Genomic DNA, 23,514 nt, shown 5'->3' with positions numbered 1-23,514 from the left:
CTCTCGTCTATAGTCCACTTCAATTTAATAATAGTTGAATATCAAAATTTTTAGGATTGTGCCAATATTATTAAATGAAACATTTAAAACATATGTCTTAAAATATATAAGAGTGTTAAATGCTTTTTTTTTTCTTTTTGACAAATCGCTAAAAAGATGTCAACTGCACACTAAAAATTTTCATTTGAATGGAGTTTGTGCATAAAAATATGTAAAAATCATTATTTTCCTAAAAACTGCACGTTACAATAATGCCCTGAACAAAACGTCACTGTGACGTGCCCGCCACACAACTCAGCAGATAAAATTTTAGCATACATAATTATAATATCCATTATGTATTACATAGAAGAATGAAGCCAAACAAAAAAGGTCAGTGGTGTTAATAGCATACTGAGTCCTTTTTGACAATGCGGCAAAAGAAATTTAACATGAGCATTAGACAAGATAGATTATTAAATGTAACCCAGACACAAGTAATGTTAACATCTGTAGTTCTGTATCTAGTAGATAGTAACAAAGGAAATTAGTGATGGACAGCTGAGATTGCAAGCGTTTAATATTAATTGTATATTTTTTTCATTTGATTGCAGATTTCCGATTTTATACAACAAATAATGCCATATAATCAAATGTAAATATGAGCAACAACAATAACAAAGCCAGAATGCAACAAATTTGACAAGACTACACATGAAATCAGTGTAGAAAAAACCAAGGATATAACAACTTTTTATTTGTTTTTACCAGCAATTTTCCAATTTCATTAGAAAAGCGAAAGAAAGTATATATACTTTTCGCTAACACTGAAAAATAAAACAACAAAACAGAAAATTAAAACAAATGTGGAAAATGGTTGATGATATAATTGAGTGTGATGAATGCGGCAGTCCTTTAGGACCACCGCCACAATTTCTTATACCACCACCACCCAGGCCACCTTTTTTAGACGAACAGAACCTGAACAGATGCAATGAAGAAGAGCTGATACGAAAAGCTCAACAGTATTGGGAACAAGATATGTGCGAGGCAATACCGGTAAGTGGAATTAAATACAATTTTAATAATTAAATTTGAAATCAAATAAAAATTATCGCAAAAATTATTACTTAACATAATTTGAATCTGAAACTTGTACGTGTCTCATTTACACGCTCACTTGGCGGCGAGCTTATCTCACTCACCCTCAACCTCACCCCCTAACAGATAAAGTCAATAACTAACTACCCGCATTTATGACATCTGCTCGAATTATGTTTCCAAAATGCACTGCAACCAAAATCCAAAATGCTACTGTAAATTTCAGTGTCAAACACAATTTGTTACTTATAAAGATACACAGAAACATTTCTCTAAGTTCCAAATTCAGAGGAGTATATTTCTATATAGATGTGTATATATGTATATTGTTGTATATATCTTTGTAGGAGTATAGTATATATAGAATAAAATATTTTTGCATGCAGAAAGCATTTGTTCTAAATAACTGTCAGCTGTCGTTGTTGTGCGTATAAAAAAGCAACGTTTGACAACAAGTTAAACATTCCTTTTCAGATATTTTATAACATTTTTCCACATTTTATTCTTCTTCCTTGTTTGTATTATTTTTTTCTACTGAAATGCACAGCAGCTTTCATTGACATAAAATCTTTAAGATACTTTCGCACATTTTGTTTTTTTTTTATTTTGATTTGCGCAAACATTTAAATACTTTGCATGCTTTATGAACCTTATAAACATTATCGATATTGATATATGTTTATATACATATATGTGAATGTATGTATGTATGTATGGGTGTGTGTTTGCAAGTAAATCAGTTTCAAAAAAAAAAATTATCGCTACAACTTGAACCGGAATTAACTTTTTTACTGCAATATGCAACAATAATAATTTTGTATGGGAATAAAAAGAAAAAAGGGGAAGTCTTCTGAAACATTTACGTACACTTACACAGTCAACAATACAAAAATCTGTCAGCAACATATGGTCTAACGAAATGCCATATAAATTATATGTGCCAAATGCAATATATCAATATTTTAAAAAATTTATAAATCATATAAAAACGTATAAACGTGTTAAAATTTAATGGCAAAAAGTCAGTCACGAATAAAAATGGAAATAAAATTTATAATAATTTTTTTTAATGTTAGCTGAAGTTATAATTTAATCTACTAATTTTAATGTATCATTAATAAATAATAATAAATTATTATAAATTAATGTATAGAAACTGATTAATAAATGAATGCGTTGATATTATACGAGTAATAGCCCTAGTATTCCCAACCCCACAGCTGGGAAACACATAAACTAACTTAAGCTAATAAATATATGGTAGATTGTTAAGATTCGAATCAATGAGATTAAATGGAAGTTTAAAATGGAGAGTAAAGCTGAATGGATTAACGAAATTATTTGAACATGTGATAGACGGTGAAAATTTTGTTCCATTTGTTAAAACCCACATACTGAATTTAATTAGGCAAATAACCCAAATAAACTTAACAAGAGTTTTCGAAAGAGTGCAATCGAAATTATGCATTGATAAGGCAGAAAAAAATGGACGACTGAAGTGGTATGAAGATGTCATATGGATTTGAATAAAATGTGTACTAGAAACTGAAAAGTTCCCACTAGTAAAGTATTCGGCTCGTATGAAGGTGAAACATTACACAGACCAAAACACACTGTGTGAGCTGTTGAACCAAATAATAATTATTATTTTTTATTTATAACTAATGATGTCAACCGGTGCAATAGTCCAAAAGAATCCTATTGTACCAAATTCACTTTTATTTACACAAAGCCCTTTAAAGCTTTGTCAACAAAATCCAGAACTAAAGCTGAAGAAGAACTCTTGATCTGACACTAAACTGTTACAAAATAGAACTATTTTCTTGATATTTAGATTATAGATTATCTATATATTTTATATGTAGATTATAAATTATAGATTGCGGTAGACAGAAGAGAAGAACGCTGGTAACATATAAGATGCGAGTGTCTTTCATTTATTTATATATTTCTCTCGTTATTAGAGAATCTGTCAATGTTTTTTTCTTTACTTGCGTAGATTTGCGATTTAAAGATTTAAAATCAAAGAAATAAGGTTTCTTCTTTGCTTAAGTGATTACTTCAAGTTTAAATAAAAATTGTGTTGGGTTTATTGAGGTTTGATTGAGAAATGGCGGTCTTAAAAAATAATATTAAACAAATTAGACATCCATTTTCTTAAAAGATTAATAATAATTATTTTATATGCTTGCTATTATTAAATTAACTGATTTTGTTCTACCACTCAAAACAGCTGTTATATGTTAAAATAAAATAGAATACCATTTTTTTATTAAAAAATTAAAATATTAAATATTATTAAAAATTAAAATGATTTAATTGATTTATAAATATTATTATTTTGTTATTATTTATTATTATTTTATTATTATTTATTATTATTTTATCATTATTTTATTATTATTTTATTATTATTTTTTATTATTTATTATTATTTATTATTATTTTATTATTATTTTATTATTATTTTATTATTATTTATTATTATTATTTTATTATTATTTATCATTATTTTATTAAATTTAGAGGGATTTTGAATAGCAAAGAAAGAAATAAAGAACAAACACAATTATTATTTATTATTATTTTATTATTATTTATTATTATTTTATCATTATTTATTATTATTTTATTATTATTTTATTATTATTTATTATTATTTTATTATTACTTTATTATTATTTTATCATTATTTATTATTATTTTATTATTATTTTATTATTATTTTATTATTATTTATTATTATTTTATTAAATTTAGAGGGATTTTGAATAGCAAAGAAAGAAATAAAGAACAAACACAATTATTATTTATTATTATTTTATTATTATTTATTATTATTTTATCATTATTTATTATTATTTTATTATTATTTTATTATTATTTATCATTATTTTATTAAATTTAGAGGGATTTTGAATAGCAAAGAAAGAAATAAAGGACAAACACAATTATTATTTATTATTATTTTATTATTATTGTATTATTATTTTATTATTATTGTATTATTATTTTATTATTATTTTATTATTATTTTATTATTATTTTATTCTTATTTTATTATTATTTTATTATTATTTATTATTATTTTATTATTATTTATTATTATTTTATTATTATTTATTATTTTATTATTATTTATTACTTTATTATTATTTATTATTTTATTATTATTGTTTAATTATTATGTCATTGTCCATTTAATTCATTTTAGTAAATAACTTCATTATAATAAAGAATTATGTCCTCTACATATTTTTTTTTGTTGTATTTACTTTTAGATAATATTTTTTTATTAATTTATTGATATCTAACATTTATCAATTTCATGTTAAGCCAACTAAAAACAGAATTTTATGATCGTTTTGTATGCAATCCCTTATCTATATTAAAGTTTACATTCTAAGCAATTATTTACTTTAGGGTCTACCAAGATAAGCGTTTATTTTCTTAACACCATTTCAATTATTGACAAAGTAACTTTCACACTTTTACATTTACTTCATGTAAAAAGAGTTGATAATCAATGAAGCGCGGTCGGTAGTTTATTTATATTTGTCAGTATTTATTAAAAATATTTAGTTTCCTAATATTAAATCAATTCTTCATAGTTATTTGTTCTGTCTGCCTTCCCTACACACCCGTAGCGAAGTACCTTGCACCCTTTTCCGTTTCGATTTCATAAGTACGAGCAGCGACAAACGATTATCGTTAATTCTATGAAAAATTAAATATTTATGATCCACTTAAAATGATTAATTACATTTGTTAAAGGGAAATAAATGCGACGGGGCCATTGCAATGCACGTAAATGTATCTCAGTGTCAGTATTTAATTGCTGATAAGCCCAGGGAACACAGTGGCAACGGCAGCGGCAGTGGCAGTCGAACTCTCAAACCAAATCGCTGATAATAAAAACTGCAGCAGTAGCAGCTTTTAAAATAAAATAAACATGAAAACTGAATACTGAATACTGAAAACCGAAAACCGAAAACGAAATTGTGTCATCAATATTTACAAAATCATTTTCGAATAAATCAATTTTATTGAGTACAAAAAAATTAATTCCAAATTTAATAAACATTAAATTTTTAATAAATTATTGTGTTGCGCCGCATAATCTTCAGTGTTTTATGTGCGATAAACACCATTAATAATTTATGAAAAAAATTACCCAAAAAAAAATTAAATAAAATATAAATATAAATATGCAACCAAAATGCTTTTATAATATTAACATATGAAATATTTATACATGGGACTGCTTTTATTAAAATGCTTTTATTAAAATAATTTTATTAAAATAATTTTTTATTTTAATATTTTCACTGTTTATTAAAAAAAAATTATACTATTATAAATTTTGATTATTTATTAAAATCGAGAAATAATAATCGATAACTTATTTACATATTTATAATAAATTTTGTTTTAAAAAAAGTCATTTCGGTTGAATTGAATTGTTTTCAACTGAACAAAAGCGTTTTCTATTTTCCTATAAATATTGTATTGAATTTCAATTTTATTTTTATTAAAAGATACTTTTTGGCTTTAACACAAACGCAAAGCATTTCGAAGTTCATTTATTCACTGGTATTTCGCTTATTGTCTGCTGCTATGAAATAATTTTTATCTGCTACCGCCTTTAAGAGGTGCCGTTGAAATTTATTACGTGTTTATGGACTTATCGAATTTCAAGTATTTTTTTAGTGTATGGTATAGTAATTTTTTTCTTACATGTACTCTCCTACATCTTCATTACCTGAACTAAAGCTTATATTGATTCTGCTAAGTCTTGCTATATTTATAAAAATTATAATTTTATTATTATAATTATAAGAATTAATAATGTTTTATTAATAAATATTTTCTTAACGTTTTCTCTATATATCCTTTTAAGAATATTTATAAACAGACATTTCAATGGAAACATTTTCTTAGCGCGTTCTGTATATATACTTTTAAAAAATTTTTATAAGCAGATACCAGTTTTAAATCCACTCCGCATTCGGGATTATTTCCAATATAAGTGCATTTTAACCCAACTTGTTCACTACAATAACGTAAACTTTACAAGGCAGAAATAGGACCACTAACATTTCAAAAATGAATGTGAACCGAATTTTACGTGGTTCACCTATTCTCAAAGGACTCTAAATAAAAACTACCTTTTGATAGTTCTTTTCTTTCTATCTTTTGGCAGACTTTTAATAGACAGATCAAATATTACTTGCTTGCTTTAATAAGCGTTTGAACTATGCCTCTTCTCTGATAGACGTTTTCAAAGCAGCAATGTTCAAGGACTGTTCCAAGATAGAACAAGATGATGTCGCACAAGTATATATTCATGAGACGAAAAATAAAAAAGTCTGTACATCGTTCCAAACTTGTCTGACGTTTTTAATGCGGAGGTGTTTACAATTGTGGAATGAAAAGATAATAAGCGCTTTATACTACTTAATAGACCAAAGTACAGTTTAATCTTTAAGTTTAATCTTTAACGCTTCTAATCTAAGGAAACAACGCAAAAAAAACTTAACCACTTTAATTAAAAGACACAATGTTTAGCTTATGTGGGTCCCAGGACACAGAAATGTTAAGAAAAACGACGTAGTTGATATACTGACCAGAAAAAGATCTGATATACCTGAACTGCTATTCATACTATTTAACATAATAAAAAGAGTTGTAAAAATTTATTAAAGAATAGAATTAAATTACGTCCTTTATTTAAAGAAAGGACCACAATTGGAATAGTCCTACAATTTATAGGTATACGTTTTGTATATGTTGTTAAGTAAAAAATATCGCAAGCAAATATAGAAGAAATTTATAGAATAGAATAGAATCGGAATATAATTAAAAAAGAATTACAATTAAATTAGAATAGAATCAGAATAAAATTAAAATAGAAATGGAATAAAATTAGAATGAAATTAGAAAAAGAAAAATAGAATGGAAGTAGAAAGGAAATAGAATAGAAATGGGACATAGAATAGAAATAAAATTAAAATGAAATAGAAATAAAAGAAAAATAAAATAGAAATTGAATAGAATTATAATAAAATAGCAAATTTAAAAGCAATTATTATAGGCTTCTGACCTATTAAACGACACATGGCCGAAATGACAATCCCTCCTAACAATCATTGTCACAGCTGAAGTATTCCGCAGAAATGTTTATAGATAGAAATAAATATTTATCTTAAATTTGATTATTAAAAATATTTAAAGATATTTTTTCTATTTTTATTATAATTAAAATTTTTTATTAATATTGATTTTTATTTTCAATTGTGAATGACTAATGGAAATGTTTCTAAGATTTGTATAAATTATGTGTACATTGCTTAGTAGAAAAATTGAATTTTAAAGTACTATAGATTTAGAAAGTAAATTTAATTGCATTATTATTTTTAAGTTTTTTCATCATATTTCAAATTAAAAATGAAAAATTTAATAATAAAACTGAAGGCAGCAAGAATTCTTTAATAATTCATGCATGACTAAATCAAAAGGATCAGCAGCAAAATTTGTGTTGGCGAAACAGATTCATTTCTGTCTAAAATTAAATTATTTATTGGAACACAAAAAAAAAATAAAGTAAATGAAATTTTTTGCCAATATATTAAAGCTGCATTTTTATGGACTTAAGTTTTTTTTTTTTATTACTAAAAATAAAAGTTAAAAACTTATTTTTAAGTGAGCATTTTTTAAAAGGAAAAATTGTGTCCCTATGTCACGTTTAGGTATATAAAGACTTAGATGTTAAAATAATTATATAAAAATGTAATATTATATTATAAATATAAAGAAGTGAAAAACTTACACTGTATAAAGTGTATAATAAATTTAATGTGTAAAGCAAGTTTTTGCAAGTTTTGTAATTAAATGTTCCTTTTCTCTTTATACACTTTCACTCTACTTTCTCCATTGCATTCAACTTCAATGGTATTATATTCTATCATATTATAAAGCATTTTAGCTAGCAGCTGCCATACACTCTCTCCCACTATAGCTAAAAAATTACAACCTTAACTTATTTTTAAACTCTAAGTTTCATTTCAATGTATCTTGTATATTTCCGGCTTCCTTTCCCCTCCCGCTTTTCTTCCGAACACTCGTTAAATTTGTCACTATAAGTAGACGACTATTCCCGTTTATTCTTCGCCAGCGGAAATTCCGCACTTGCACTTTCACAGCCTACCAGCGCTACTTATTAGCAACAGACAAATATACTTAGACGTTACTCAACCCAATAATTGCAAAACTTTACTTTACAATTTTTATAAAATTATATACACTTTCTTCTTACTTTCATTGTTGTCTCTTATTAAGGAGAAAACGAAGAAGAAGAAAAGAAAAAAATTGGGAAACAAAGAAGAAAAATCCGTAACAATTTCAGTTTCAGCATATCAATTCCGGAAAGCGTAAAAAAGTTTTGCCACTGCAAAAATTCGTGGGTTCACAAATTTCTGTTTGAATTTCTATGCACGTGTCCAGGTTTTTTATATGTTTTCTGCATTTATATGGATAAGTGTGTATGTATGCGTGCGAGAGTATGAATGTGTGTTGGTAATATTTTTTTCCCTTTACTCTTCAATCAAAAGCAAAATTCTTTTGTAACCACTTTTTGGTGAAATTGTTTGGAAACATGCATGGTTAACTTTATTTTTCTTTTGATTTTCTTTTTTTTTTTTTTCTTATTTTTATTTTTTTGCCATTTTGCAATAAAATCCTGGTAAAAGTTTTCTCTGGCATTGGTAGTTCAAAGCGATTACTGCCGCAGGAAGTATTATCAAACTGTGTACGTGTTAGGTGATATGAGTAGTATCAATATCAGACAGACACACAAACCCATAACAACAACAAACCAGGATGACAGACATACGAAGAGACATTGTAATTTTAAAGTTAGTTTGTGTTAAATTAGGCAGCGATTTGCGATTTGTTGATTTTGGGGGTTTTTATTGTTATAAACAATATAAGTTATATCTATAATGTAATTTAAATGATTATTTAAGCTGTACGAGTATACCATTTAAGTATTTTTGATAAATTACATTATAATAAATTCTGTTGTATAGAAAATACTCGACTGAAACGTTGAAAAACTTTATAATATTGATTCCATCCAATTTTAATATAATCACTATTATTTTTTATTCTTTTCTTATTTTTTGTCTTTCTGTTTTCTTATTTATTTTTTCTTATTTCCTTTTCTCTCCTATTCCTCCTCTCTTTTTTATATACTTTTCTCCTTTCTTCTTACTATTTTTTTTTCTCTTCCCCTTTTTTTATTTATTTTTTTTTTGTCTTTCATTCTTTTTCTTTTTTATTCTTTTGTTGTTTTGTATATATTTTTTTCTTTTTATCAAGTTTTCTTAGTTTTTTCTTCTTTTCGTATTCTTGTTTTCTTCTGTTCTTGTCTTTTTGTTCTTGCTTTTCTTTTTTCTTCTTTTTTTTTCTTTTTTTCTTTTTGTTCTTTTTTTTTTTGTATTTGCTTCTTTTCTTCATTTCTTCTTTTTTTCTTTTTTCATTTTCTTCTCTTTATCTTTCTTCTTTTTTTCTTCGTTTCTTTTTCTTCTTTTCTTTTCCTTTCCTTCCTTTCTTTGGCTTATTTTCGTTTCCTCTTCTTTTCCTTCCATTCTCCTCCTTCTTTTCTTTTCCTTCCTTTCTTTTTCTTCTTATTATTTCCTTCTTTTATTTTCTCTCTTCTTCTTCTGTGCTTCTTATTTTCTTCTCCTTTCTTATATTTTCTTCTTTCTTTATTACAGCCTACAGTGTTTCCTTATCATAACTATTAACTTACCAAACCTAATATTTCTTGTAATATGTGATTTATCATAATGAATCGTTTAAATTATAGAAATTGAATATCAAGAATTATCTAATTTTTTTTCTTATTACAGATATTCGATGCAAGTTTCTACAGTAGTCAGTCGCTGCAAACATCTGCAATGATAGCTGTATTCTCATTGCTACTTGTTCTAGTCGTTTTAATATCATCGCTTTTTATATGGAAGTAAGTAGAAAACTAGAATTATTTATTATATTATATATACTTTGTCATTCTGCGCTTACATAACGTAGAATGAATATAATTGGAAATTACATATTAGTGGATCTTAGTCGAATTTCAGATTTCTTAAACACCTTCTTTATGACGAAAAGAAACTATTTTTAGTTAGTTAGACAGATTCGAATAGCAAAGAAATGACAAGGACAAAAATTTATTTAATTTATTGAAATTTGGCTGACCATATAACGCTTTTTCGAGTATTGCCAAGTATTCATATCAGTGGTTTTTAAAATATTTTTTTAAAAAAATTTTCTAGTATTTTGCAAATATATTTTTTTCACGAAAAAGTTAATTTTTATAAAAAAATATTTTGATGTTACTCGTATGTTAAACAATTTTCAAATGTTTAAATCATTGTAAATAAATAGTTAAATTTATTTATTCTATATTATTCATAGCTTTTCTTTTCTGTTTCAATATTTACATTTTAAATTGCTAGACATGGGTATATTTTTAAATTGTTTATATTTTTGAAATTATCAATTCTCATGTAAGCAGAAGATATATGGTAAATATTTCACATTCCTTATGTTTTAGACACAAAACAAAAACGAAAAAACATTATACAAATAAGAAAACAACACTTCTGAGACTTAAGTTGTCTTTACTTTAATAGACTTTCCTTTACACTTAAGACAAAAAAAAAAGAAGAGACTTTTGTCTTATGGTTGTACTGGCACAAAACTCTTGCCTGCGTCCTCAAAGGACGAAAAACAGCAACAACTTTACTTTTACTTGGTAAAAGCAAGATACAAAAAATTATGTGTCAAAAATTAAACATGTAAACAACACCGCAAAATATGCTTTCACTTTTAACGCAAATATATTTCTAATTAAATTTTTGCCTACACTTTAGAACGCATAAATTAATTAAAATTTTTTCACTTTTGACGAAGAGCGCATAAGTCCTTCTCTTGCCAGAAACATAATTCAAATTTTTTTTATAATTTTTTTTTACTTATTAAAGTACGTATACGCCACAATATCTGCGCTGCGTTTGCCAAAAAAGAAGGAAAAAAAATTTTTAAAAAAATAAAACAAAAAAAATGGCAAATAAAGGAAAGCATGAAATTAAACTTTATATACCACCTTCATTTATGTAAATATCTGCTAGCTTATTACAATAAATATAAATATGTACTTATATGCATATATATTGAAGTACCATAGCTACTTAATAATATTATCATTATTATTGTACGAGTAGCATACTTACTTCTTCTTGGCTGACAAAAATATTATGACTATGGCAGCACTTCAAAAGTACGAGTATCTGCGCTTTTCCTTTTTAATACAAAGCTTAAGGCATTGGCGTGTGTGTTTTCTATGCCAATTTCGTATTTGTTTGTGTGCTTTGATGCGTGTGTGTATGTGCGTGTGTACGTTGTCAATATCCCAAAAGTAGAAACCAAATTATATGCAGCAAAGCATTGATTTTGTTTATTCAAAAGTGGATACGCGCTAAAACAAACACACAAACATACAAACATCCTCACACCAAAAATATACATGGAGAAACATTTGCTTGTACTTTAAAGCAAAAACTTTTGCATACTTTTCTTTTGTGCCTGTGTGTATATGTGTTGTGCGTTGTGGTTGCTGTCTGTATGCTCATGCATGAATGGCGTACTTTTCGGTTGTGCATATGAATTCGTGTGTATGTGTGTGTGCCTGAGAACAATTTCATTTAATATGTATGAATGTACTTGTAATCAAGGGAAATTCATAACTTAAACACTCATTCGCACACTGCAAAAAACCAAATAACAACAAAAATATGAATAAAAAGAGAAAATAGCACTCACTTGCACGCACTCATTTACTTATTTATTAAACAATTTAACTGTGTACATTCAACAGCCTTCTCTATCATGAAAAATAAATTTATTATTTGCGTTTTCCTCTCGAGTTGTGTGATTTTTTTTTTGGTGTTTTGATAAAATCATACTAAAATTTTTATATGGATGAGTATATTAAATTTGTGCGAATATTTCTGGTTAAGCACACAAAAAAGGAATTCAGTTTTTAGCTTTTTGACTTCATAATTAATGCTTACTCAAAGTTTTGTTCAAGTGATTGCCTGTTTATGTGTGTGTGTGTGTGTTTGTGACGCGCGAAAATTTAATTTATTTAAAATTATTTATAAAAAATTTTGAATTCATTTTAAATAATATAAAACCAATAAGAATTTCCAATTTAATTTGAAAGAACAAATATTTAAAGCATTTATTATACATATATATAGTTATATATATATATATATATATATATATATATATATAATAATGAAAAACGTTTATTCTAAATAATTTGAGTTATAATACTAATGTGATACTAATTCATCCTTGGCTGAAATATCCACGCTTTCAAGTAGTAATATATGTAACGAATTAAACTTATCAATAATTTTTTTTTGCCATGGATCTGTAACTGTTAGTACCCAACGGGTCATATGCGGCAATGATAATTCCAAAAGTGTGCCCGAAATTATATTTCATAATGCAAAGCTGGCCCAAAGGATAATTAAACTTATTCTCTATTAAGCCGTCAAGGCTGAATCAAATATCATAGTCAATCACGCTGATAAGTAATTAATTATGACGGAGTACACACAAACCAAAACAGTATAAACACACAAACAAAAAAGTTTTAAGCGATCATCAAATACTTCACATAAAAAAAAAATGCGAAGTAATGATATAAGATTTCTCATATGTTTACATCAAGAAACCATTGGTTATTGGTTCTTGCGTTTCTACCCTATTTTTCTTCGGCACAAATAATAGTAACCATTGTCTCCATAAGATAGAAAAACCAGCTATTATCTTATAGCACAACTAATTCAGCCTCAATTGTTAGAAGAGATCGATAAAGAAAGTATGATCATGTTCATAGAATTTTATCTAAATTTTCTCTTTTTAAACCTTTTTTTTAGTAAAAATAATGAAGTAATAGTAGTATTATTCTCTCTATTGCTTTATTTTATTTATTTATTTATTTTTTTTTGCTCGATATATTTTATAGGCTCACTTTCAGAATATTTTGTAAAAATCCTGAACATCAGTTATTAAAGTAATCGCATATTTTACTAATTGAATAATCTATATTTTTTTACATTATATATTACATTATATATTACATTATATATTACATTATATATATATTTGTATATATATATATATACACTCCCTTTTTATTAGTTAGTTCTTTCTTGAATAATATATAATATTAATTACAAATTATGTTATAAAATAAAATTTTATAAAAAAATTTACGATATAGTTTCATCATTCGTCTTCTATAAATTAATTTCTTTTCTATTTATAGAAACAAAAACAAACAAATTTTAATAACATTGCTCCTTTTAGAAAAACTGAATTACTACTTTGCATCGTACTATGTACTTAGATGGATAGGATACTTAAAAAATAACTTAAACAATAGCCTTTTTTTAAATTGCTAATATGTTATATCTAAAATTATAATAAGTGCACAATGGACTATCGGCCATTGAAGAATACCTAAGGTTTTATAAGCTAAGGTAAGGTTTTTATAAGGTAATATTATGGGCTACCAGACCTAAGTAGATCTTTAGAACCTGTTATCATCCAATCGAAACTAAATGGGCGTATTGATACAAACTTATACGTGCTAGAAGTATTTGAAATATTTGTACTAGAAGATTTCTTGTTTTCGTTTATAAGAATTAGAACGACCAACTTTTTAAAATTAAATACTTTAGAAATTACATCTTATTTAACTAAGTAAAGCAAAATATTTTTCTCACTCACATCTATTATTTTAATATTTGTTTCTTTTTATATTATAAAATATGAAATTTTTGAGATAAAAAACCCAAACACATACTTCATATTACATTACCAAATAAGCTTTGTTTAATCCATCATGCGTCATGGTACCGACATTAAACTTTAAATCATATGCGAAGGAATTTTAAATAATTTATATCGTATATACGTTGGCTAACATATAAATTGTATCCTTAAATATTTTATTTCTTCTCCTAACTAGCAAATGTATGTAGTAAAGTTCATTTGAGTTTGTATTTCGTATTTTGTATTTTTTAAGACATAATAAATCCAAACAATTGTATAATTTCCTTTAACTTATAGAACGGACATAAATAAACTCTCGAAATTATGAGAAAATAAAACAATTGTTTCCTACATTGAGAAATGTAAGTACGTAAACGCGTATGCTGCAAGTTAAAAAGTATACAATAAGTATATCCTTTCGAAAGGATCAGTTTTGTGCTGCCGTAATGTATTCAAGCAAAATGAAAAATTATGACAAAACTCATTTATAATAAATGTGCGTAAGACAAGAAATGTTGTTAAGACTGCTGGAGCATCTTATCTTGAAATTTGCTTTAAAATAAATTGAATAAGTATACGAGAGTATGCAGCAATATTATGTGGCATACCGCAAGGCGCATATACACCACTGCTCGGCGTTGCGCTCACATACGAATATGTGTCGGTTGGTCTGACTATACATATATTATGTGCTGTGCAAGGATGAGAATGTTTAGTGTGATTGTTAAACGGAATGAAAATAAAAATTGAAGAAAGGCAAGCTTGAATAAGTAACGGGGTTAGGATGTTTTAACATTGTTAGCTTGCAAATGAAGCCGACAAGTGAGTTAGTGAGCTATTCTTGACATCAACTCAACTTAAAATACAGGACAGACAAATAGACAGACAGACAGACAGACATTCAGTCAGACAGACAATTAAAGACAGACATGCGTACATACAGACTGACACACAAATAGACAGTTAAGACACAAAAGTCAAAGTTAAGATATGTTAACGGCGTGTAAAATAAACTTTAACTGTTGACTGCGTCTTCCTCTGCTACTGCTTCTACTTCTGGTTCCGATGCTACTTCGTCATCTTCGAGAAAATTGAAATTTATTTGTATGAGAGTTTGCATTTAAATTATATTTTCCTAACAATTAAAAGATTTCAGGAAATGTTAATGTTTGCGTATCCATGAATGATATACTCATGTTGTGATAGATACATTGTATCAATTTTGTTAAGTATAAGCAACTAAAACATTGTAGCGTGATGTTACTAAACAAAGGACTATTAATGTTTAAAATTATGACTTAATTGAGTATCCTGAGAATCCTCGAACTGTCTTGAACATATTTTTAATATAATTAGGGTTATGAAGAGTACCAAAAGATTGCATAGCATTCGCAGATACAATATACAAGTTGTAGCTATTGTTTTCGTATATAACAAGCTCAAGGAAGCTGTTGAAATGGTTTTAAAATGTCATTCATTAAGTATACCGAGTAGGTAATAATTAAGAATACTACAACTGCTATATATGTATACTGAGAACGTCAATTATTGATTCAGAAATGCATGGCATGAATGCTGAACCAACAAAAAAAATTGTTATCAACCGTTGGGGAAACATATGGCCTCTTTCATAAATTATTTTAAATGAAACAAAAAATTTATTTTTCCTTTATTTTTTTTTTATTTGATCTAGAGTAAATTTGTAATGAAAGCAAAAAGTACTGAGTTAGATAAATTATTATATCATATTGGTACATATTTTTACCATATCAGTACATATTTATACTATATCGGTACATACTTATAACATATCAGTATTTATACCAGTATTTATATGATATTGATTCATATTTATACCATATCAATACATATTTATACTATATGGGTATATATTTACATCATATTTATAACAAAACACAGTGAATTTAAAATTTGTAATATCTCCTTCATAGACTCGAAATGATCGTAGTATATGTCCTTATTTACATTTTCTCTATACTTATATCCAAAAAATATAGGTTATTGTATATATATAACACATTGTATAAGAACGTGAAAATAAAATTATTTTTACTAATTAATACATTTCTATTTACAGAAATAAGCGAAAAGTTCAAAATTTCCTGCCATGCAAAACACCTACACGTGGCCCACATATGAATGGTAACTTACCATTAGGTGGCAGTCACTCGCTGACATACGAAGATCCTGATGCTCATTTGGGTCATCATCGACCGCTTGTTATGCGACATCATCACAATGTTGAGGTAAATATTTTTATATAATTATAATACAAATTACTTTTGTTTATATGTTATTATTTAGATATTATTATTATTATTTTGGTATTATTATTATTATTTATATAATATTACTATTATTTGTATAATACTATACTATTTGTATAATACTATTATTTATTTAATACTTTAATTTATATATTAATATTTTATATTATTATTAAACATTAATAGTTTATATTATATTACTATTATTTTTATATTATTATTTTTTATAATTTATTATTATTTATTATTACTTATTATTATTTATATATTAATTATGTATTATTTATTATCATTTATATATTAGTATTTTTGATATTTTATAATCATATATTACTGTTATTTATACATATTTATTATTTTTACAATAGATGTTCAGAAATTTGAACTTAAGGGTGTAACTGCATAGTTTTTTTTTTCTTTAAGAGGAGAAAAATTATAATTTATAAGCGGCTACTATATTATTAATAATAGAATAGAATTATTATCTTCAGTTATGTATTTCATTTCATCCTGATAGTCAGAAACAATTGTTTTAAAAACTTTAACACTTCTCTACTTTTTTACGATCCGAAAAATTTTTTAAAATGGCCTGGAGTGATATAATTATAATGTTAATAATATCAGCGAGGTTTGTAAATTCGCTATTCTTCTATGACAAGAAATCTATTTAACTCCAAATCTTTGACTTCTCAATCGAGTTATTCATCAGTTGATGATCGCCCAGGCCCTCTCTCTGTTATTTTGACTTGTTTAAACCAACCGAATATCTACCACAACATTCTTAACGTTATTTTAACGAAAATTTTAAAATTTAATGTTACTTTATATCTCAACAAAAGGTGTCATTTTAAAAATCATTAAATTAGTCTTTGTTTCTTGATTAAAAAAAGATAATTTTATATTAAAAATAATAAAAAATATTTATAATTAATAATAATAATATATAATTATTTTAAAACACATGCACAAGGATTAGACAAATGCAGATATTGACTAGATCATTGCACAGTGATCATTGACAGTACTACCAACCTATAAAAAAAACTGCCGGAATAAAAAAATAGCCCGCGAATTTCAAATTAAAATCCAACCATATTATCTAAAATATTTTTTAACGTCTATGAACTATTTAAAAAAAATTCCTAATAAAAGTTTTGAAGTCTTCAAAGATCTATCCACAAATATTCTTTCAAATTGAGGAAATTTTTATAACTTTTATAACTACAACCATATTATCTAATATATTTTTAAAACTACATGAACTACTTTAAAAACGGCCTTAATAAAAATTTTTAAATCTTTGAAGATCTCGTCACAAATATGCTTTAAAATTCAAAACAATTTTTTTCCTTAATAGACTATAATATTGACAACGACCTGCTAATTGCTTCCATTTATAGCTTAATAGATATTAAATATATTCTCGACCATTTTTACTACTATACTACATATATTATGTCTCATCCAGTATACAAGTATGGCATATATCATAGCAAAGCATTTAAATCGTCTACATTCACACCTTTAATTAAGTTTAATAAAATATTTTGACAATTACTGTCACATCATTTTGCAAAATTTCCAAATCATGCAAACTGACATATCCTGTCGTAAGACAATCCATCCCTCGAACAATTCTTTTCCTTCTAATTTTTATGACATTAAAACACTAAAACCGAGCAAAGCAATAAAGGATGTGAAAATTATTTGAAAACCTATTAAATTTCAACGCAAGTTGCAATACAACAACAAGATTTCCCACACATTCGCCGTATATGCTGAGATCAGTGCTAGTTAAAAGCACTTGAGTATAATTCAAATTATTGTATTTCGTTTTGTATTGCTGCGGGTACGAGGACGATTTCTAAGGACGATTTTTATTTCCTTATTTATGCTTTTATTTTTGGCATTTGTTTACTTTTGTGTTGTGTTGTTCGGTTTTGATTATGTTTTTATTATGTCGTTTCATATCGTTTCATATTGCAAATGTTATCATCAACAGTTTTATTGTTACATTATCATGAATATGAAGGATATGAATGTCCTGGCTGAAGCGGAGTGTCATGATCCGTTTATATTGTATTTTTATATTATTATTTTGGCAAGTTGTCATCTTAATTTCAACTTTGTTCCGAAAAGCAAAACAAAAAGTGAATGCAAAAAAAAGTATAGCTCAATTTTTTGCTGTTCCTTTGGTTGCCGCTCCTTTTAACGACTTTTATGCTTAAGGCTAAGAAATGCTTGCATATTCCTTAATATCGCATTACAGCATTTGTTGCTTCAGTTCAAGGATATATAAAATCGGTTTTTTTTTTCGTCCTTTGTTTGTACTGTACTACACTTGAATCGCACAGACTGCGTGGCTTTTGTGAGGGTTACGTGTGCATTGGAGTAATTCAGCCTTTGTGCTCTTCTGTAGAGGTTTGCGTTTTTATTGCGATTTAATCAATGTAAAGTACAAAAGCCAAGAAAATGCTTAGATAATACTTTAAACAAAAATGTATTTAAATATGAATATAAATACATAATATTTATAATTTATACATATATAATCATTTTAGATACTTATTTTAATTTTTGAATAACTTATGGCATAAAATTGATAACAATTAGAAATTAACTCTTTCACTCTATGTATATATGTATTTCTGATTGTAAGTACTTGGCAATACTCGAAACAGCGTTGTATGGTCGACAAAATTTCAATAAATTAATTATAATTTTTGTTGTTGTCGCTTCATTATTATTCGAACCCTTCCAACTTAAAAATAGTTCCTTTTCATAATATGACTCGTCATAGTTGACTTCAATGATTAATATTTAAAAAAAAAATTATATGTATGTCTCTATGTATAAAGTGATATATATCTCTTTAGATATACATATTCCTTTATGTATACGTATTGTCTCTATAAAATAGTTTTCTATAAGCTTTTTTCCAAATTCTGAACATTATTCATGTGTTATCATATATTATATATTTGTATTTTTAAATTTTATTTATAAATACAAAAATGGTATTTATAAATAGTAAATATAAAAGCAGTATATATTTTTTTATTAAAATATAATTATATTTTTTTACATTAAAATATAGTTATATATTTTTTTTATTAAAATAAAGTTATATATATTTTTTTATTTAAATATAGTTATATATTTTTTTTATTAAAATATAGTTATATATTTTTTTTATTAATTATTAATATTGTTATTTATTATAAATATTATTATTAATTAACTTTAATTGTTGTAATTGTTATTATTATTAATAATTTATCCTTTTATTATTATTATGTATAGTTATATGTATTTTTTTATTTAAATATACTTATATATATTATTCTTCTCTTTATTACAGATAATGCATGGTAAAAGCATACATTATCCTAGTGGTTATCCTATGACTCGATCACCGCCCTTTTTGGTATCATCTTCGCCAGGTCCAGATCCTTATCGTTCACTTGATAATGTTTATGAAGAGCTTGGTCCTGCACGTGATTCAGATGCTGATTCCGAACCGCCACTACACTCTGATGATGACTTCGCTGAAGACGAACTCTCATTGCCTGGAGAGCATTCTTTCAACAAATCCACTGCATCAGAAGCAGCGTCAAATTTACCTGGCGTTGCAACAATATATCATGAACGTACAACAGCTAATTCAAATGCGCCTGAACGAAACAGTGTATTATCTACATCCTCTTCCTCGCAAGAGTGTTCTACTGTCACAGCAGCTTCTTCCAGTTCATCACACAATAATAACTCACATCATCAATCGAATAGCAATAATGATAACAATAATTCCACGACAAGTAATAATTCCGCGACTGGTAGTACACGTGGTGCTTGCGGTGGATTACTATCCAGCGTCTTAAGGCACACAACGGGTCGCAGTAAATTGCATAATGGAGCGCGTACAAAAACACATCGTCACAACACTCAAAGTGTGGATGATATAAACACTTCGACCTCCACAGCAGACACCACGGACATGGGTGCCATACAGCATATGTACGATAAACGCTGCAATTTAATGTCTTTAGCTTATGTACCAGGAAATATGCCGCAACACCAGCAGCAGCAACAACAACAACCTCATGCCTACCACAGTCTACATCATATCAATAATAATAGTGCACATAATACAAGATTACCGCAATTTTACAATACACTCGAAAGTGAAGTAGATCGACGAAATCGTATCAATGCACAACTATCACAACCACACGCTGTAGCTACAATATTCCGTGAAAGACTGCAACATTTAGCACAAAACTCCAGATATCCACAGCCATATTACACCACACAAAATAGTAATAATAGCATACTACGTGGCTCACTAACAACACGCACCAATCCACGTACATTTGAACGACGTCATCAAATAGCACCTCCACATTCTCTTGAACCCGTTTACGGTTATGCGGAACCACTTTATCAATCTAACTACAATTACGATACCTGTCATGCAGCGACTCAACCACGAGTTACTGCTCAACATGCTGCCTATCCTAACTATATTACTACAGACTATGCCAACAACTCCATTTATCATACAGCGCATGCACCACATGCATATCATAATTCTACGCACTTGTACTCACGCGGTGACTCCAGTTTTGGTTCAGATTCAGGTTATAGTCATCATACGCCACCTTCTTCCATTGGGCGTCATGATTACGATATGACATATACAATGCCCTCAGCCAATGTACAGAAACCTGCCAATAAACTAACGACAGCGCTGAATTTCAGTTGGAATCGGCGTAAGGCAAATACAAATGTGCCTGTTGCACTCAAAGTTGAACACACAGCGAGTATGCATGCTCCTAGCGAAAGTTTAGAAGCGACAAGTCCTAATAACAATAGTTCCAGTTCGACAGTTACCTCTACATTGGAGAATTCTTCAACGTACTCGAATACGAATGCCACCACAACTACATCTGCGATGCTGCAGAAAAACAACAATTCGATATCGGAGGCGCATGCGTAAATCCTTGCATTCACTGAAGTTTTTAATAGTCATTTTAGTAGTAAGAAATATAAAAAATTAAATGTTTTATATATATGACCTCAGCTAAAACTTATTTCCTCATAGACGCTTATAGGTTTGACAATCTTCGATTGTCAATTAAGTAAACTCAATCATAAATCTATATAGTCAACTATTATAATGTAAATAATTTCCTATTATTTAATAAGTTCATTTTGTATATATTTTTATAATTTCTAATTTACTCTATTTTTTATAATTTACTCTATATGACATATGTATATATAAGTTAAAATTTCAAAGATCGACGTTTAAAGGATAGGTAAAGAGCGCCGAAGACACTTACAATATCCAACTTAGTATGCAATTGATTGCCTTTTTCTGTAAAATATGATTTTAATTTATTTCTTTTTTTTGGTTTAAAAAATTTAAAATTGTTTATAAATTGTTTAAAGTAATTAATGAAATATCCTCTATGGAACTTTAAAAATGTGATTTATTAGCTTATACGTATTTACTATAAATATATTATCTTTTGTACATATATGAACAATCATACACACTTTCAGATACAAGCAAAAAAATTTCCATTTAACAATTGTTTAAAAACAAAGAATTTATTTTATTATTATATTAATAATAAGTAGATAAAAACTTAAATATTTAATTGATCGAGTTTTCTTGCAAATGTAAATAATTTGTTATTGTTTTTATTTTCGTTTTAAGTTAATAGTAAAATTCTTTATAAGTATTTTCATAATAATTTATTAAAGAAAAAATCATACAAAGAAAAAATATTCGTTTTTTATTTTTATTTAGTTTCAATTAAATAGATTTTATTTGGTTTTTATTTAATACTATTGCTAATAAAAAATTTTGTAAACAGTCGATCACATCATCCCGATCAGCAGTAATATCCCAGTGAAATGAAATTATAGTAATAGTCCATTTAGTCTGTCACGAACCATCACATTTCCTGGTAATATATTTATTCCTTTTCACGCTTAAAGGACCTTTCAGCGCTAGCCGTTGTAAGTAATGGAGTGACTCTACGAATGGATTCGACTCAAGTCTAATTTAAATAAGACTTAAGCCCTTTGAGCCTCCCTCTAAATTTGTATTATGTTTCATATAGAACCTTTCTATGATATCACATCACAAATAATCTTACAGTTTACATCTCCCACATTGCTTAATTTTTTAATTAATTTTAGGCTTTTTATGAATGTTTCCCAAAACGATATAATGTATATAATGATTTTTGGGTTAGCCTAATGCCTTTCTACACTCCGACCAGCTTGAACTATTGTGGACCCCTTTAACTTTATAATATAGCACTACTATTCTTTTTCAAAGCCCTTCTCTTTACATCCAATGTGTTTATGTATACTCCCATAGTTGCAATGTTGCTGTGGTAGCAAATCAGCAGATATTCTGCAACCACCCTTAATGAAGTAATAACTTATGGAAAATTTTGTTTGCTACCAAGATGTGGAGCTATTAGATAAGACTTTATATATATTATACAAATATGTAGTGCTGATCTAAAAACATTTTGCTAATTATTTTCCGATGACTTATAGTGGTATATGCTATATCACTACAACATTATTTTTGGACTGTAAATTTTGCTTTGAGTCTGTTATAATATACATACATAAAGTTTAATTTGTGTGGTCATAATTTCATATAAAGTTAAGTGTGAGAGAGAGAAAGGTACACAAAACTTCAGATCACTAGCAAAATATTCGCTTGGTAGATGCTTAGTATACTGAAATAAACTGCTTAAATATACGCATTTAATCTGCGTCTAGTCGTTATTCAGTTACTTCAAGACCACATATATATATACCTACAAAAAAAATGTCTTTCAAAGAGACTTTCTTGCTCTGTTTTTGTTGTTGTTGATATTGTAAGCCGTAATCCTCTATTGTCCTTAAAGAAAATTGCTTAGTTTGCTAAGTTCTTTCTTTGGTGAATTTCCAACTAGAGTGATGAGTCACATCTAATCGTTATAGCTAAATAACTTCGAGTTGCAAACTTGGCTATTCTTTGCACCACTACCATTGCAACTTTTAATATAAATTATATTTCTAATCGTAACAATAATAAATTATTATTTGTTGCAATTTTATTGTTTATGTAATCTTTGCTATTGTTTAATAAATTTACAAATTGTTAATATTTTAAATACAGAATAAATTTTAACAAAAAAAGTTTAACTAGGGGAAG

At 26.8% G+C, this 23,514-nt stretch overlaps 1 protein-coding gene across 1 annotated transcript; it reads left to right on the top strand.

Moving 5' to 3' along the window:
• The first annotated feature begins 606 nt into the window (after positions 1–606).
• On the top strand, positions 607–21,419 carry LOC119685474 (protein kinase 4). Its single transcript, XM_038099759.1, has 4 exons — positions 607–1,038; positions 9,993–10,105; positions 16,097–16,265; positions 19,648–21,419. Exons 1-4 carry the CDS (start codon positions 844–846, stop codon positions 21,280–21,282), a joined length of 2,112 nt encoding a protein of 703 aa, XP_037955687.1. The 5' UTR covers positions 607–843; the 3' UTR covers positions 21,283–21,419.
• The last annotated feature ends 2,095 nt before the right edge of the window (positions 21,420–23,514 follow it).

This window comes from Teleopsis dalmanni, chromosome 2, assembly GCF_002237135.1.
Source record: "Teleopsis dalmanni isolate 2A chromosome 2, ASM223713v2, whole genome shotgun sequence".
Classification (NCBI taxonomy): Eukaryota; Metazoa; Arthropoda; class Insecta; order Diptera; family Diopsidae; genus Teleopsis; species Teleopsis dalmanni.
Note: the sequence above shows the minus strand (reverse complement) of the source record. Positions and strands in the feature narration are given on the sequence as shown.